Raw genomic sequence first — 18,438 nt, forward strand, 5'->3', positions numbered from 1 at the left:
GATTCATTAAAGAGCTTTAGCCACTTCGCTTGACAGAATCGAAAGGCTTTATTCTTCTTTTATGCTTTAGGTAAAGGTCAACTTTATTTAGGCAGGGTGGCCCAATCAGTACTTGGCTGGTATCAAAAGGGGCCCTGCGTAAATTAGAAAGATGGGTTCATACAAGAAGTTAAGTTTTTATCAGCTTGAGCGATGTCATACATTTTCTTCCTTCCTCTGACCGGTCCCGATTTGTGAGCAAGCGCAGAGTACAATGTCTACGATTTCCAGCCAATTAGATTTGTCAGATTTGACAACGAGTCCGTGAATAGCGGACTCCAGGGTTTTAGAGGCGGCCAGAGGTCTCGATCCCTGGCGCAGACTAGAAGGATCGTGGGCTCAGGGGACAAGGATGGAACGACTAGTTCACCTTTTAAGATTGCACCAAAGCCAGAATAAAAGTAACCTGAGATCATGCCCTCAGGTAGGAATAAAAGGGACAAAACCACTTCAACACTTTGTTTTCTTTATTTGTTTTCATCTTCAAAACTCTGACATGTTGTCTGAAAGCGATCGTAGTACAGCTGTTTAGAATTGGCTTTCAGGGCGTTTTTCGAGCCAGGCCTTTATTCCGGGAACATCACGTACGTGCTCGTAAAGTTTTGCCAACTTTGGGAATTTACTGAGGTGTTCAGGAACATCTGGTTTACCTTGCCCCAGGAAGCCGTTGTTCAAGTCAAAGAAAATGATGTCGGCAAAGGTCAACTGAAGAAAAAAAATAAGAATGCAAACGTGCGGGTAAGTAAACAATTTCTCCACAATCAATACACAATTTGCAACGGCAAAATGTAAATAATCAAACAAGTTCTCCAGATTTTTCAACCGTTTGCTTGTACTGGCATAGTGCCTCACTAAATAGACCGTCGAACTATAGAACTGTACCTTCTACATAGTCATCTACGCTCCCAAGGAGGGGGGACTACCTTGTTACAAGGATGGGGATGCTCGTGGGGCAAAAATTGAATTTAACCCCTAAAGAAGACAAGTTTGGACGTGGCTTAAGCTTTACTGACCCCTCAAAAATACCAATCTAAGACAGACACACAAATAAACAAAAGCTATATTGACTATAAGGATGATAATGACGTGCTTTCACCTGTAAGGACATTTTAAAGATTTCATCCCTGATCAAACTAAGACACTAAGACATAATGACTACTTTTGCTTATTCGTGTGCAACCCGAAAAGATAAATAACTTGTCTTGGTAATGATTGCAAAAAACAACGGTGTTTCGTCCTCAACACCATTAGTGATACTAATTTTTACAATCAGCACCTCGTAAAAGAGACTACAAGCCCCTTTCCTTGCGAGTCTCTCCCACCACGGTCTGCACTTTATGTGGCTTGGAAGTAACATAATCTTATGTCTTACCTTGTCACCCAAAAAGAATGGACCTTTAACAAGAGCGTCAAATTTCTCAAGTTTGGTGGGCACCGTGGTTCCATGGAACTCCTTCTTAAGTTCCTCCTGTTAAATAGACAAGCAACTAATTCAGTATTTAAAAAAATTCTTTTGAGTTGCCAGAAGGTCACTGTCCTCTTAACAGCAGATAATCTTGTTGTAGGTGATGTGATATTAAACAACATCATCCTACCAATGGTTACCGCGCTGGACTCCGGATTGAGCGTTCCGGGTTCAAGGCCTGGCTGGGACACTGTGTTGTGTTTTGGGGCAAGACACTTTACTGTCGCATGGCCTATATACCACCCAGGTGTTTTAATAGGTACCAGCGAATTTACTGCTGGGGGAAGTACATCAGACAGGACAAGAAATACTCTTAGCTGCTTTATGTTACAGAAAAACCGGATAAGCTCCGGCGTGATGGGCCACTAGGCTCGACAACAGGCTAATTACTTTACTATCCTACCTTTTTAGCCTCATCCTTTTCAAGGAAGACCTTAAATAAAGCATTAAAAAGATCGAAAACACCATCACTTATCATGTTAGCCACGGCTTCATCGAAAGGGTCAGATGGGTACAATCCTGTAAAATATATAACGGAAAATGCTTGTTATAGTGAGCGAATTGGGGGAGCAGGGATGGCGCAGTGGTGAGAGCGCTCGCCTCCCACCAATGTGACCCGGGTTCGATTCCGGCCCGGTGCCATATGTGGGTTGAGTTTGTTGTTGGTTCTCCTTCTTGCTCTGAGGTTTTTCTCCGGGTACTCCGGTTTTCCTCCCTCCACAAAAATCAACACTTCTAAATTCCAATCCGATCGGGAATCCGAGGGCCACAGGTTTGTTAGTCGCAAGACAGTTACGTGCTACCTTCGTAAAATAAAGACGATTTATTTATTTATTTATTTATTTATTTATTTATTTATTTATTTTAAGACGTTAAGATCATCTACGCCAGTGGAAGATGGTTACATCAAGCACTTTATCTATGAGGCATAAATGAGGGTGTCACTGCTCAGAAATTCACATGGTACCTGCTTTTTTGCATATGTACTTCATAATTGCTCCAGACTGGGCAAGCGTTTTTCCTTCAGGAGTCAGAAGAAATGGCATTTGACCAAATGGAGGCCTTCCAGCTGAAACAACAAAGTGGGATTATTATACACAGCACGCTGACATCGAATTTCGATGTCATATGTACTGAAATATGATTATACATGCAGAACTGACGTCATTTCCAATGGTAATAGTAAGAGTACGGCCTAGAAAGAGGGTAACCCTAGCACTCGTTCTTCTTTTTCTTTATCAATGATGTGCTTACAAGACAGCTAGGGTTACCCTAACGCCGGGGTCACCTAAGCTGCCCGGTAAACGTTCTGCTAGGGGCCACTTGCTATCTGGGACAATTTTGTTTTGGCTTTAAAAACCTACCGGCAAAATCAACAAATTGTGACCAATAAACAACGTTTTTATTCACAGTTTTGCGACAAAATATTCGACATATCAATTGTTTGTCGCCACTGTCGCTACATATTCGATACAAAACAATTTTTTTCTTAATTCATGATACAAGGGGATATGTCACGCAATTTTAGGCAATTTAATTCGGCACTGACCAAGTGGTCATAGAATGAACTGAAATATCACAATAACGGCTTAAAACTTAGAATAACTCGAAAGAAACACACAAAGGCCAAAAACGGACATTGATGGGCAAAATTCGAGAAGATTAAAACGGACTGCCCAAAAACGCCGGCCCATTTTTTTTTCACGTTTATCCAAATTTGTCGACAATTTGCATAAAAGTGTCATTTACAATGCTCTAAAATCATCCTTGTTTGCTAGTATGTGGCTGTGATTTTGCCAACAAATGACTTTTTCTCTACCAATTTGAAGTTCACAGCTCTTAATAAACGAAAATAAATAAAATACCTTTGTTCTGGGCAGTAGCGTTACCGTACCTGAAAATTTTTGCTTGACAAGGCCCAAGCTACATATTTAACCTTGACTTGCTTGGGTTATCCTAGCAGTGGGGTTACCCTACCTGTTTGTAAGCAGAACGTATATTTTATGCGTGACCACGCATGACTGACTCCATATAATTATGTTACTTGACTTGCTTAACTTCTACTCACAACTTAACTTAACTTAACTAACTTAACTTAACTTAACTTAACTACTCAGCTCGTTTAGTTTATTTCTATTCTGAGTAGTTTTTTTGCCTATTTTAGTTAATTTATGTTATGCTGTAATTTATTTTCTATTTAATTTGGCAAAATAAAATGGTTGTTGTTGTTGTTGTTGTTGTTGTTGTTGCTTGGATACGACAGCTGATTCAAAAGACCCTTGAACTCATTAGTATGCAAACTTTGTAAAAGTCACGAAACGCATAGAATGCAAATCACATCGTGTAAATTTTAAGACGTCTCTCGAAACAACAATTACTTAGCACGACATCGAAGCCAAAGACAAAATCCATTTGAAAGCAATAAAAAATGAAAGCATTAGCCATCATGGTTCAAGTTCTCTAGATACGCAATATTTCGTCTTTTTTATGGCAAAGAAATGTGAAAAGATTTAAACCGCTCAAGCAAAGCCATTGCACTCATAAAAAAAAAAACATATTTGTTTTGCGAAGCTTTTGTTTTTGCCGTTCTGGTTTGCATGAAATCTCTAACAACGTAGCTGCGTCGACACCAACAAGAAGTTTGGAACTATAAATTTGCGATCGGTATCGATTTTATAAAATTACTACGGCAGTGCTCGTGACCGAGATTATATCGCTGCTTTTTTCTTCTTCTTAAACAAACATTTAAGCTGCTATTATGTTTGCGTTCTATGCTTTAAAATCACCAAACCTTTCTAGACTTCGCTTTATGGAATCATACACTTCGAGCAGTAGGGGTGTCGGAATGGTTAATGCGAGACTTTGCGAGACGGCGAGACTGATATCTTTTCTGTGAGCCAGAGACCATTTTAGCCTCGCAAAAGAAATCAAGACTCCGAGAAGGCGTCAAAGAAAAATTCGAGACGACGAGACCCCTGAAATTTGGAGACACATTAATTTTTTTGAAGGACTATTCACCCCCCCCCCCCCCCTAGCAATTGATCTCAGATCTATCAGCGCTAGCTGGCAGGTTTTAAGAGGTGCTTCGTGTAAGCAGTGTCCGAGCTTGTATTACTTACATGCTTTCTCCTTCGCCCATTCCTCGCCTTCCAAACGAACATCTTCGTATTTAATGTTCGCAGCGGCGAAGGCAAGACGGCACTTTTCTCCTCCACCGCGACCGTGAAAGTAGTACAACTTGTAACCCGACATTTTCAGCTGAAGTTTCTCTTTGCGTGCAGAATTGGAACACACGTCAAAAAGCTGACCAAGAATGACTCAGCGTCACGCGGCGCGAAAAATAAATCTATTCCCAGTCTCCGGGCAGAGAGATGTCGAAATATATATGACGTCACGCGTCACGGGCATTATGGCGGGAGTACACCTGGGGGCTATTTATCTACCGCGTAACTTGGGTTTGATGCAAATACTCGTTTGCGTTTTAAGCAATTCAAACTACTCTATGCTCATTTCACGAATGTATGTTTTGCACTGTTTTGTATTTTTTTTTTAGGTCCTGTAAAATATAGCCACGCCAAGTGAAAAATAGAATATATGACTTCGCACATTTTTCTTCTTTACCCAATGACCAATACTGACAAATATGTGATTGACTTGTGTTTTTTAAATAGCGACTTTAGTTGTCGACGATTTATTCATTTATTGTAGAATAAACGTAACAATGCAGTTAAGACGATTTTTTTCCTATGATATACAGCCAAGAGAAAATTTTCTCTTGATACAGCTAATTCGAGAAAGGTAGTCGGAAAATTCGAGCAACGTTGTCGGAAATTTTCTTTTTTACTTCTATGTACTCAACTCGTTTAGTTTATTTCTATTCTGAATTTTTACTATCGCAACTCTTGAGTTTTCAATTTTTTTCTTAAATTCAGTTAAAATTACATTGTTTCTACATGTCTAAAGAGAAAAACATGCAAATTTGCGTTTGTCAGGCCGCCATCTTATTAATCGGGCGTGGCCGATTTATAGTTTACCCTTTGGTCGTCCTAGAGCGTAGTCTCCTGGCGCGGCCAAAAAGATGGGGATAGCTTGGGGTTGCTACAAAACCGCTACGGGTGACGCATACCGCAATGGTTTTCATTTTAGTTTTGACAGGAAATCGTTGCAGGCACACTTGGTCGACTTTTGGGTTAATGTGTAATCAGGTTGTGTTTTTTTGCTTCGGCGGAAGGACAGAGAAAAAGCTTACGGGGCAAAGTACAGTATGGGGCCCAGTTCTCGGCCACTTTTGACGTAAACTTGTATTTCTTACCTCAGAAGAACCGCAGGAACTTGAAATTTCTCCCAGAGCTAGCTACATTATTCAACTTTTTGGTGTAAAGCTATCGACCGGTCAAAAATTAATTTGCCCGAGCAATAATAAAAATAAAAGCTCCATTTGTGGGCCCAGTTCTCGGCCACCTTGGCCCAGTTCTCGGCCACTTTTGACGTAAACTTGTATTTCTTACCTCAGAAGAACCGCAGGAACTTGAAATTTCTCCCAGAGCTAGCTACATTATTTAGCTTTTTGGTGTAAAGCTATCGACCGGTCAAAAATTAATTTGCCCGAGCAATAATAAAAATAAAAGCTCCATTTGTGGGCCCAGTTCTCGGCCACCTTGGCCCAGTTCTCGGCCACTTTTGACGTAAACTTGTATTTCTTACCTCAGAAGAACCGCAGGAACTTGAAATTTCTCCCAGAGCTAGCTACATTATTCAGCTTTTTGGTGTAAAGCTATCGACCGGTCAAAAATTAATTTGCCCGAGCAATAATAAAAATAAAAGCTCCATTTGTGGGCCCAGTTCTCGGCCACTAAAAAGCTTGTGCGTAATTATCTGTAAAAAAATGCTCAATTAATTTTCACAGTCATAAAATCACTCTGTAAACCTATTTATACTATATCGATCCCAAATTATTTTTATGATGCTTTGTTTTACTTTAGAAAAGAAGGATTTTAACGCGCCTAGTTGCCTATGTGCAGGTTCTGGCAAAACCGCATTGTGTGACCCGTGCATTTGGTTTATTTTGCAGTGAAAAGGTCTTGAAAGATTTAGGTGTTGTAGAAATAATAGACAAGACAAGAGTCAGCTCAAAGCTTAGAGATAAGATTGAACTTTATTTTTAAAACATTTATTTCTTTCATTCTGGCAGCAGCAGATGAAATTATATTAAAAACCAAGCGCTAAGCTGTGATAGCGAGCAGGGTGGCCGAGAACTGGCAAATACGCAAACGTCGCAAGAAAAAATTTCGAAGTAAATTAAGACCAAAAAATACAACGGTTCAACGAAAAGTTAACTAAAGCAGAAAGCTGAATTATTCTACGTTTCACATGCCAAAAATTAGCTCGTATGGTGGGGGCTTTTGGATAAAATACGAATTTAACTACATCCATGAATTTGGAGCCGTAAACAAACAACTTTTTTGGGAATGCAAATTCACCTACCTCCGCGTAAACTCGACGTGTGAGCTTTCTATATCGAATTGAACGATCAAACTCAAGATACTTAAAGCACATGAATCAGTCTATCGTTTGAAGGAAATACCTTTTTCTTTTGATTCAACTGGAGTGTGAAAAAACGCGTTAAACACAAAGTGGCCGAGAACTGGACCCGGCCGAGAACTGGGCCCCATACTGTACTGATATTCACCATTGTGAAATTGCACTTACTTTGACAAGTTAAAGTTATTTTTGTAAATGAAAAAGGTAACGTCATTGATGTCACGCAGTCTTTTTTTTAGCAAACTAGATGGTTTGCTGGTTTCTGACTATGAATGGGGGTGTGATCTTGCGGTATATTTTTTGAGCCTGACTCCGCCGTAAAACTTTTTTTTTATTTAGCAAGAACTGTGTCGATTTTCATTTCTGAACAATTGGTCGTCAAGTCGTTTGTCACAAAGAGTAGAATGTTTGTACAGCATGTTTTGGAATTATTTTAGATTTGGTTAGTAAGACGCTTCTGAAGACCTGAGCAAAACATTGGGAATGTACAGTATTAATAGGAACTTGAATGGAATTTTTCACAAGTTGGATAAAGGTATCAACTGAAAAAAATGGAATTCAAAATGAGAACTTGGACTTTGTTGTAATTAAATTTTATCGCGGATTGGATGCATAATATCACGGCTTTGAAAGTCTTCAAATAATTAGAAAGGTTCCTTTCTTCCATTTGATCTTATTGTTATTTTCATGTATTGATTATTCGAAAGTGGTTTTCGTTGATACGAAAAAAAAACGGGTTTTCACTGAATTGCTTGAAGTATTTTTAGACGTGATAATATTGGCTTAATCAAATTACATTGTGCACGAAATATTTGTTATTCTTTTGTCTTGAAACTTTGAGGAAATTGAAATTTTTGTTTGACAGTAGTGTATGAAAGGCATTTTATAGAACTGAATAAAAAATAAGAAACATTGATAAAGGTTATTTCAAAGATTTATTTTGCCTAATTTTGAAGAGTTTCAGGAGTTTTAAAGAGTGCTGGTAAACGGCTGTATGTTGTTTGTGATTACGGATCTTATTTAGTTTCGAACGCTCTAATTTTTGAAAGGTTAAAACAGGTTAAAACCGGGCGGTTTCATGAGTTTTTTGGGTAGAAAGGTACGGTGGTGGTAAAAAAAAAATGTTTAGAAAGGAATGACTGTAGTAGCACGTAAGTCGGAGGTTTGCGTGAGTCACGGGGTATAGTATGCGTGAGCTGGATTTCCGGCGTCATAACGGCATGTTTTGTTTACTGAAAGATACACTCGACGTTTAGTTAGCTTAGTCGGCTTGGGAAACTATTTTAAAAATGAATGTTGTAATAGTTAATTAATAGTAATCTAGAATTAACCCACTCTCGATTGGAGTCTGTTCTGGATTCGCGCTACCTTTTCGCCGCGAAGGAATTTTGTAAAATTTCGCTAGTGGAAAGAGGTACTGTAAGAACAGTATCAATAACTCAAAAGGAGGAACTTCTTTGTAGCTCTGAATTAAGACGTATGATAAAATTTTAGAATAAGAAACTTTCGATATATGGTTTTCATATTGTTTTTGTCAATTTCCTTTTGTGGCAGATTTTTTGAGAATCAGCTTTTCTTTCGTGTGATGACAGACACAGGACAGAACGAGAGGTGGATGAGAAAGATGCCGAAGATGAATAGGCACCGAAAAACGACAAGAACCGTCAAGGACTTATCTTTAGAGGGCGGGGAGTTTTGGCATACTGTATTTCGAGGACTGGACTGGACTAGTAAAACGCGGACTAGTAAAACGCGGACTTGTAAAACGCGGACTAGTATAACGCGGACTAGTAAAACGCGGACTTGTAAAACGCGGACTAGTAAAACGCGGACTCAGGTAAAACGCGGACTTGTAAAAGGCGGACTAGTAAAACGCGGACTAGTAAAATGCGGACTTGTAAAACGAGGACTAGTAAAACGCGGACTTGTAAAACGCGGACTTGTAAAACGAGGGCTTGTTAAGCACGGACTTGTAGAACGCGGACTTGTAAAACAAGCGCTTGTAAATCGGATAAAACTAAACGGTTTAGTGAGCGAAACAATTTGTGTTTGAAGCTCTTGTGTGTTTCTTCGACGGCATATTTCTAGCTTTTTTGAGCACTCTATGGTCTGTTTTAGCGTGGAGATGTTTTTGCAGTATAGCACATGTTCGTTCTGCAAACTCCTACTAAAACAACGGGATTGATGCTATGAGTTGTGTGCATATGTTTCTTTCTTTCCACTACTTGACGTCTGTTGAGTGCAGTCGTTTGTATTGCTCGCACGAGGTAGAACGGGGCCCGTCCAGAAATCAACAGTCAATGGTAAATAAAGGTGACGGGCCTACACGACTCCTACGTTCGTGACATTAGAATATTTGCCGTTAAATGTTTAAATTCGGTCTTTCGACCTTATTTGCTTCTGACTTCTTTCTGAGGGTACTGTTTTAATTTGGGGGCAGTATGTGGTAAATAAAGGTGACGGGCCTACACGACTCCTACGTTCGTGACATTAGAACATTTGCCGTTATATGTTCAAATTCGGTCTTTCGACCTTATTTGCTTCTGACTTCTTTCTGAGGTTACTGTTTTTTTGAGACATTATGTATTGAAGAGAGCCGTAAGATGATTGTGGCCAAGGAATTCGAAGTGTCTAGAGGCGTTTTACAAGTCCGCGTTTTACTAGTCCGCGTTTTACTAATCCAGTCCAGTCTACAAGTTAAAGACACATCAAGACCACCCCACTGTGAATTGCCATAGCACAGACAAAATTATAGTCAATATCTTATGTGTTTTTAAGAGAATTACATAAGAACCAAGGCATGTCTTGTCTTGCCTTACATTGACATGCAATAATTTGGAAATACTAAGCTCGTAACAGTTTAAGACAGAATCCATCAGGAATTTGAGTAACATTAATTTTAGTTACGCAAAAATTGAGCACCAGAATAATTTAAATCCTTGTGTTCTTTCATACCTTGTTAAAGGCTTGACATGTGATAACACCAAATAACACCAACAACAGTTCTTTATCAGTGGGGATTGAAGAAAAAAATGGAAACATCATCACACAGTTGACCCCCATGCAAAAACACTCCAGGATGTCACGGGACTGTTTGGTGTCCGTCTGCCAATTTCTAACTTCAAATTCCAATGTTAAATTCACATTAAATTTTCAATATTTCTTAGTTGTCTAAATTTTACTATCACCTGCCAAACATCCCCAAAAATCACTCAAAAAATTACAAAATACCGCAATACATAGATACATGGGATGAGTGACGTTTCCTTGGATTCCTTGAAACACCAACAAGATATTTCCGTTTAAGGTGGCTGATAATGGGTTTCAGTATTTCCCAGTCCTTATACTTTGGTTCAGGACTAAAAACCTTCATCAATTGCTATTACAGTAATGGTATGAAACAAATGTTCAATCATTCATCAACAAGTTGTGATCATTTTCTTGACAATAGTAGTTCCCCGGTAAACAGTTGTAGTACTGTCCCATCAAAGTGCAATGCCTGGAAAATACCGAAAAGCACACGACCTTCAGGTGAAACCGCACCTTACAGTATTACCAATACACTGCACTTTGCTAAGTCTTAAAACTTTACATTGTCTAGTCGTCTACTTCAATCGTTTATTTGTATTGTGTGAGATACATTTATAAATTGAAACCATCATGTCATTAAGTAATAATGCAATCTCGACAACGTTCTAGATATTATATTATGCACACTAATACAGCTCATGCAAGCCCTGTGACTTACACAAACACAGTCGGACTAAGTGCTACTTAAGTAACTGCTTCGTGGTTTCTGCTGTATTGAACCCTGCCTTTCAAGGCAAAGCGCCCGATTTTAAGCTTCTCAAGCTTCTCAATGTTCTTGTTTATAGTATTCAGCACGTCTGTAGCTCTATACTTGTACCCATTCTGCCTTTCGGCCTTGTTGCGTGCACTTTTGGCCTTTTTTCCGACAACCTTTCTCGAATTAGCTTTTGGGAATGCTTTTAAAATAATGTCATCAGTGTTTTTAAGATGTCTCAACAACAAACACTTAAACTTTTGGCTGGTGCCTTCTGTGAGCTTGGTTAAAAAAAAAGTTTACATGAGCGCGTTTAAATAAGACAGTCACCCATTTTCTTTTTACCAAGTTCTTTTTCAATTTCAAACTTGTATTTTAATAATGAACAACGGCAACAACAACAACAACAACAACAGCAACAGCAATCTTTATTTGTGCTCTTGTCTTTTACAGGCGGCCAAGACAGTATTCCCTTGGTCCATAGCAGGATATTTAAAAAGCTAAACTACTTCTTTGCTACTCTTAGTTTTTTTTTTTTCCTGCTGTAGTGAAATCTGCCATACTGAAAAGCATGCTGTTACACTTTTATGAGCACGTGGGCGTGCAACACACCATGGCTGTGTACAGATGCTCAACGAGATCTGAGCAGCTGAGAATTTTATTCTGTTGATCCAGATTACACCGCACATAATACACACAGCGGCCGTCTGATATCTCGCAAGAGTAAACCCAATCGTTAGGATTGCATTCCGGGGGGATAAGGTTTTCACACAGTGGAAACTTCTTTTTTCCAAAGCGCCGTGTTCTTCCTGTAAATAATAATGTAGAAATAAAAAAAAAAATCATTGTATGCAAGAGCAGTGTTTGATTCTTTATTGGATGCTGTTTATTGTTTTAACTTTTTACGAACCTTAATGGACTTGAGTCACAGATATTACATCATTAATGCAATTTTACCAATGGTAAGTCATTTCTCAGATAACCCATGCGATTGCATTACCTGCGTGTGCAAGTCCCACAGAAACTGAGTCAGCTGTGAATGGTTCCAAACGGTAAACTGGGTACTGGCCACAGAAATTCTGCACTTCAGGCCTTAAAGTATGATCTGCAACCTCCTCACCAACTCTCCACTGCTGAATAGTTTTTTCAATCTTGTGGGTCGCAGGCAGAGTTGACATCTACAGAGAAAAGCATGAAAATTCCTCAAATCAAATCTGGTGCCTAGATCTTGTCATTCTAAAATCACCGAAAAAAATGATTAATAAAGTCATTTTTCATCATGCAAGAGACTTGACTTTTCCCCGATAAATAAATGATTACGTTACATGAATAGTAGTCTGCAACAACCATTGCTTTGCGTACAAGTAGTACTCTCACACGCTCATTTAGTGTTTCTTGATACGGTAGAAACCGCTATCGCTAGCAAAGTCACTAGCGAAATGTTCTTTGCGGATTATTGTAAATAGTCGTTTTGTCCTTGATACTGCATAATGTTATGGCAGTACAGTGGAATCACTTTTTACTCTACAAAGTTGTACTAACACTTACAATGTGCACTGTTCACCAACTCCAACGCGACTTAGCTTTCAGACATTTTCTTATCTTTTTTTCTATCTGTGCAGTCTCTCGATCAAATTAACATGACCATCTATTCATTTCTCTGATATTACTCCTTTCGGAGCAAAGGTATAACAAAAAGCCAGGTAGAAGCCACAGCTGATCACGATTTGTACTTATTTAGGCCACTGTCACCATTTTAGTGGGAGGCGCGGTGGCCTAATGGTTAGCGCGCTCGACTCCGAGTTGAACGGCCCGGGTTCGAGGCCTGGCCGGGACGCTGCGTTGTGTTCTTGGGCAAGACACTTTACTCTCACAGTGCCTCTCTCCGCCCAGGTGTATAAATGGGTACCGGCGAATTTACTGCTGGGGGGTAACCCTGCGATGGACTAGCATCCCATCCAGGGGGGAGTAACAAAACTTCTAGTCGCTTAATGCTACGGAAACCGGGATAAGCTCCGGCTGTATGGGCCTCATGGCTCGGAGACAGACTTTTCTTTACCACCATTTTAGTTATGTAATTAATAATATTGTAAACATAAAAAAATGCTGGCCATGCAAGCAACGTTGCACAACATTATGCAGCATGTGGCTATGTCAAAGTGAGTTGCATGCAATGTTGCCGTTTATATATCTGGGCTTTAAAAAAAGAATTACCTTCTTTAGTGCCGCTTTTAAGACATTTGGTCTTGGCAGGTCAGGTGGTAGTGGACTGATGTAACAAACACGCTGGCTGCTAACACGAGTAACTGTTATGTTCTGTTGAGTGAATAACAAAAGAGAAAATCACCAAAATATGTCCTTTGCCTTCAGTAAGTAAATGGAGACATTTGGGTTATGTAACAGCTCTCGCAAGGTCTCACATGAATATTCGCTACCCTTCGAGAAAACAATAAAAAAAACCCAGAAACAATGTCCAAGTCCCAAAAACAATAGAAACTGCCATGCTAGATGACCAGCAGAATGACAGACATATGAGAGCTGCTACAGTACCGAAACAGTTTAGTGTTCGGTTAGAGATAAAATGATCCTGAGGTAGGAGATCTGATGTCATAATTAAATATGTTATTTTAAGCCATGATATCTGGGAAACGTCAAAAAAAATAAGTCAACAGTGTACAAAAACCTCATCTCTAGATCTTTTAAATGCCGCAAAACTCTGATACGCCCCAATCCTCTTTCTAAAAATAAGACTAGTAGAAGACAAGCCGCCCAAGTCCGCAGTTACGCCAATATCCTTCCCAAATACTGACCTTCCCAACAATAAGTCCACAGGCTTATATTTAGATTTAGCTCTTTTAAAAGAACAAAATTCATTTCCATTATAACATGATCATTAAGCCTCCTACTCTAAGGGTTTCTTTCTATTTCATGTCATTACAATGTTTTAAAGACTTGATGTTAACCTGATCTTTGGTATGACATCATGAAATGACATTATTGCACTTGATTGTTTCACTTGGAACCAATTATCACTTACCATTTTGAAGTCGTACAGGTTATCGCTTTCGGACAATTCATTGTGCGGGGGCACTTTGAAATATTCAATGTCTCTTTCCTCATCAATTTCAATTTGTTCATCGAAGCTTGTACCATTCTCAGTAATGTGGAGCTTAAACAGTTTGTCTGAAGTCTCCTTTGGTTGGTCGTTGAGCTCTGGATCTGGAATCTGTGTTTAGAAGTTGATGTTAGTACAATTTGCATCACATTCAAGAAGGGTTAAGTGCCATCTTCTCAGTCTAAACCCTATTCAGACCGGCCTTTTTTGGTCTTTGAAAGCCTCCATCCCCCCCCCCCCCCCACCCCATGTAACTTCCAGGATATTTAGCAATTACAGTTGGTTTCAGTTAGTGGGAGGCGCGCCAACCAATGGTTAGTGCGCCGGACTCCCGATCGAGCTGTCCGAATTCGAGGCCTGGCTAGGGTCATTATATTTTGCGATGCACTTATTTGGAGGTAACGAAATCGAGAGCTCTGCGCATGCATAGGTCATACTCGTTTGCTGAAGAGAAAAGTAGAACACAGATTGAAAGACCAACTGCTTGGGATAAATGGCCAAAAAGGTGACGTTTTATTTTAAAACAATAATTAAAGCCAATAACTAACATCTCTTCGGGGTTCTTGGGCAAGACAATTCACTCTCACAGTGCCTCTCTCCACCCAGGGATATCAATGTGTACCGGAGAAATCATGCTGGGGGTAACCCTGCGATGGACTAGCCCCATTTAGGGGGAAGTAGAAATATTCCTAGCCGCTTCATGCTACAGCAACCGGGATAAGATCCGGCAGTATGGGCCTCTTGTCTTAAGGCTTACCTACCCTTACCCCCATTTTCTTTTCAAAGACAATCACAACTGATTAACAACTAGATAATGACTCGACTTACCACTGAGGCGTTCATTTGACTGAGGCAAGCAAACAGAGTAAAACAGACGGCGGCAACAGACGAAAATCCCTATCAAGAGGAAGAATCTTAATCTAACCATTTCCAATTGAGGAAACTCTTTTGTTTCTAATTCTCTGTGAATTTTATCTTCTCTTACTTACTTATCTTAGTTTCTTAGGGGTGAGTTGTTTTCAGATTTAATTCATTTGCTGACGTAACGAGAATTAAACACGATCACGATGCTCTGAAACGTGTTTGCTGTGAAAGGTTTTTGAAGAGTGTGGACAATATGCAGGCCAGAAATCTCAAATTCCAATATAAAGGCTAAGCGCAAGCTGTAGGCTAACCGGAGTGCTGTTTAGGCCAACTATTTTGTTATCTAGGCTAATCGGATTAGCTCCGTATGTCTTGCCAGAATTATCGAATAATTTAGAAGATCATTACTACTAAAAAGGTACCCGAAATGGCTTTTAAACTGACTAACGATTTCTTACAACTGGTTCAAATGAATTTGGTAACTGATATAACCTTTAGAGTGGTATGGCTTTGACCTAAAGGCAAATGAGGTCTGATCAAAATCACAAGCTCGTGGATATTCTACGCCGATTACTTTAACGCCTGCTGCTTGCGGTGTTTTCTCTAGAGTTGGTGGACTGAGGACCAAATGGACGTTCTGATTGCAGTTGAGCTATGCTGGTATTTAGAAAGGAGACTGAAAAAAAATTAATGGGCAAAAAATGCAGCTTTTATGTTTACGGCAAACTTGGTGCCTGGTCATCCAAAATAACTATGTGGAGGTTATAGTATTTTTTAGATCATGCGTTTTGCGAGTTTTAGAAGATGAAAAGAGCACGTTGAGATTGAGTAATCTAATCGCGAGAAATTCACTACAAAACGGCAAGGTTAACGGTCACCGCAATGGTGTTTTCAAAACTAGCACCAACGTATAAAGCTTGAACAAATTTAAGTATTATCAGGCATAAATGTAGTGATTATTACAGTGACTCACCATGTTTCTTGTTCCTGTCTCGGCTTAGCTTGTTATTCTGCACACCCTCAAAGCGTACGAGTGCTTCAGTGAAGAATCGTGTTGACTTATATAGGAAGAAATGCAGAGTAATTTGTATGATTGCCAACTATCCATGAGTGACAGTCACTTCCTTTTTCAGTATTGGTTGCGTTAAAGCAATTTGCTCGGGACCACAGTGACTCCTAAAATAATTTTTATTTAATATCAGAAAACAAATCACAGCAAGACAGCGCTTTCTCGAACTTCAAAGGGAAAAGAAAAGTCAAACATTTCTCTCGGTTTATCTGAATTCTTCCGAAGTTTACGTTCCTTCACCCATTTAATTAACGCTTGCGTTGTGTTTGCAGAAAAATTATTTAAAGGTCAAACAGAACTCGCCCAACATTCTGAGCGGCAAATTTTAACAGAATACCAAATAAGGCGTTGAAAGAGACTCTCTCGACTTACTCAGCTTCTTTGTTTCTTTGTTTCTCAGCTTCTTTGTTAAAATAATTCACAACTCGTTGTTTCATTTTCGAAACTATTGTAAAAATTATACGATGGAATCCAAAGTTTCGCCGCTCCACGGCATTATCACGGATAAAAAAAAATTACTGTTAGCTTATGCAAATGACTTATATTTCACTAAGCTGTCGTGAATTGTTTTGACTGTGTTCTTCAGCTGCTACTGAACTGTTTTACAATAGTTTTATTCCAAAATGCTACTAAGGGACAATGCATGTTCCAAAGGTTAGAGGGGTCAGTGTTAACAGAAAATGCTGAAAATAATAAGATCAAGGAAATGACTCTTTATTCGAGGTAGCGGGGACTTCGAGATAAGCGAACTCGAGATAGCATGGCCCCATTGTAATAACAATTTATTAAATTTCGACAAGTGATAATGAAACATTAGTAAGGAAAGACGCGCTCTATAGTTATGAAAACTGATGGTTGTTGATCAAACTCGCAGCATCAGTATATTTTTCGTGCACGTTTAACGGTCTAAAGGAATAGTTGTCTAAAGTAAGAGAATAGTACTCTTGCATGTCTAAAGCCAATATTGAAGTTAATTAACTTCACTCACAACTCAGATAGCTTTCGGTCACTGTTCAAGAAAATGCTGCAAAGGAAGATATTTATTTCAACAGAACTGATGCCACGATTGACAGTCGTATCCTGTTTACCGAAGTGAAGGTTCTCATCCCTAGCTAGTCAGGGGCGGGTAATTAGACCTTATTCCTGTCTGAAATAAAAAGACTTTAATATGTCAAATATGGTTAACCAATAAACTTCCCTTTAGTCTAAAATTTTATGTTGCACGAACTTTCCATTAAAAGCTTGAGTATTAAGTGTCAAAATTGTTTTATTATTTATTGACTATGGACTCAATGCTGAATCGTACTTGAATTTTGTATCTACACACTATGCTTTTTATACACACTACTAAATTGGATATGGATAAGGCCATTCGGTTATATAATATCCATATCAGACTTTAGAACTGTCTCACGACAGTAAAATACGAGACAGGAAGTGAAATGTATCATCGGCGCCATTCCAGTTGAAGTATTCTTTGTAGCTACTATTATTGATTGATTATAAATACAATTCAGATAGAAATTTACAACTTTATAAATATTGCGCCAACGAAAAAACAGATATATATATATGTTCATCCTCCTTTTCGAGTTCTTCGTTTGCTTCCCAACTATGGATAAGGAATTGTTTGCACGCTAATTATGATTTGGTGCCTTGTTCTCATTGAAAGTTATATTGACATGAGGACTGAAGTTTGGAACTGTAATTTTAGGGCTATTTCTACTGATTTCTATCTGCCATGATCTGCATGTCTTCCGTATTCGTGTTCGCCCGACCAAACAAACCCCCGCCCGGCTTGTTTACGCTCGCTGTGAAACCAATTGCATTTTCTCCACCTATTTATTTGCTGCTGGCGTTGTGTTTGCATATGATAATTTTAAGGTAAAACAGAACTCGCCCAATATTCTGAGCTAGCGAAAAAATCTAAACAGAATACCAAATAAGACGTTAAAGACACTTTTTCGCCTTTCTCTTCTAGGCAGAGTCGCTTTAAAGATAATCATCTCAGCCTCTTAGTTTCAACAATAGCAAATAATTCACAACTCGTTGTTTCATTTTCCAAATATGGAATTCAGTAGCAGTTGAGGAACGCTTCTTTCTTTGTTCTTTGTCACACGCATCAGAAACACTGGAGGTGCGTTTTTAATTCACACTGGTACGTTTTTTTAATTCTGATGTCACTGATCCAGCCGAGTTGAGTAGCAATTGCGCTGCCTTTTTAGGAACGATAAAGGGAATAAAGCTGTTTCACTTTCCTGAATACAAACCCAGTTTATGTAGCAAGAGTGCTGGCTGGTTCAGTTTCCTTCTATAAACTTTTAATTCTAAAGTCTATAGTAATATCATAGTAAACAGGGAGCAGGGATGGCGCAGTGGTAAAAGCGCTCGCCTTCCACCAATGTGCCCCGGGTTCGATTCCGGTCCGCTGTCATATGTGGGTTGAGTTTGTTGTTGGTTCTCGTCCTTGCTCCGAGGGTTTTTCTCCGGGTTCTCCGGTTTTCCTCCTTCTACAAAACCCAATACATGGGTAAATAAATTACATTTTTTTGACAAATAAC

The 18,438-nt window shown here is 39.2% G+C and overlaps 2 protein-coding genes across 2 annotated transcripts in view; both read right to left on the reverse strand.

The window, feature by feature from the left end:
• Nucleotides 1-491: 491 nt before the first annotated feature.
• The window catches only part of LOC144665021 (uncharacterized), a 55,819-nt gene continuing 37,872 nt past the window's right edge, over nucleotides 492-18,438 (reverse strand). Inside the window, exons 9-10 of the mRNA XM_078526205.1 lie at nucleotides 1,412-1,507; nucleotides 492-744 (exon numbers count right to left, since the gene is read on the reverse strand). Coding sequence (XP_078382331.1) covers nucleotides 568-744; nucleotides 1,412-1,507 — 273 coding nt within the window. The 3' untranslated portion in view covers nucleotides 492-567. The remainder of the gene's footprint in view (nucleotides 745-1,411; nucleotides 1,508-18,438) is intronic.
• Nucleotides 11,241-15,861, reverse strand: LOC144666072 (uncharacterized). Its single transcript, XM_078527423.1, has 6 exons — nucleotides 15,782-15,861; nucleotides 14,773-14,841; nucleotides 13,867-14,055; nucleotides 13,044-13,145; nucleotides 11,830-12,007; nucleotides 11,241-11,638 (listed from the first exon to the last, which is right to left on the reverse strand). Exons 1-6 carry the CDS (start codon nucleotides 15,782-15,784, stop codon nucleotides 11,415-11,417), a joined length of 765 nt encoding a protein of 254 aa, XP_078383549.1. The 5' UTR covers nucleotides 15,785-15,861; the 3' UTR covers nucleotides 11,241-11,414.

The sequence above is a fragment of the Oculina patagonica genome, chromosome 9 (assembly GCF_052425735.1).
Source record: "Oculina patagonica isolate OP01 chromosome 9, crgOcupat, whole genome shotgun sequence".
Classification (NCBI taxonomy): domain Eukaryota; kingdom Metazoa; phylum Cnidaria; class Anthozoa; order Scleractinia; family Oculinidae; genus Oculina; species Oculina patagonica.

Excerpts from the sequence above, each read along its gene's own strand:
- LOC144666072 (XM_078527423.1), bottom strand. Across the intron at positions 12,008-13,043 it reads TAAAAGCGGCACTAAAGAAG|ATGTCAACTCTGCCTGCGAC; the intron begins GTAATTCTTTTT and ends TTTTCTCTGTAG. Across the intron at positions 11,639-11,829 it reads TGTGGGACTTGCACACGCAG|GAAGAACACGGCGCTTTGGA; the intron begins GTAATGCAATCG and ends TATTATTTACAG.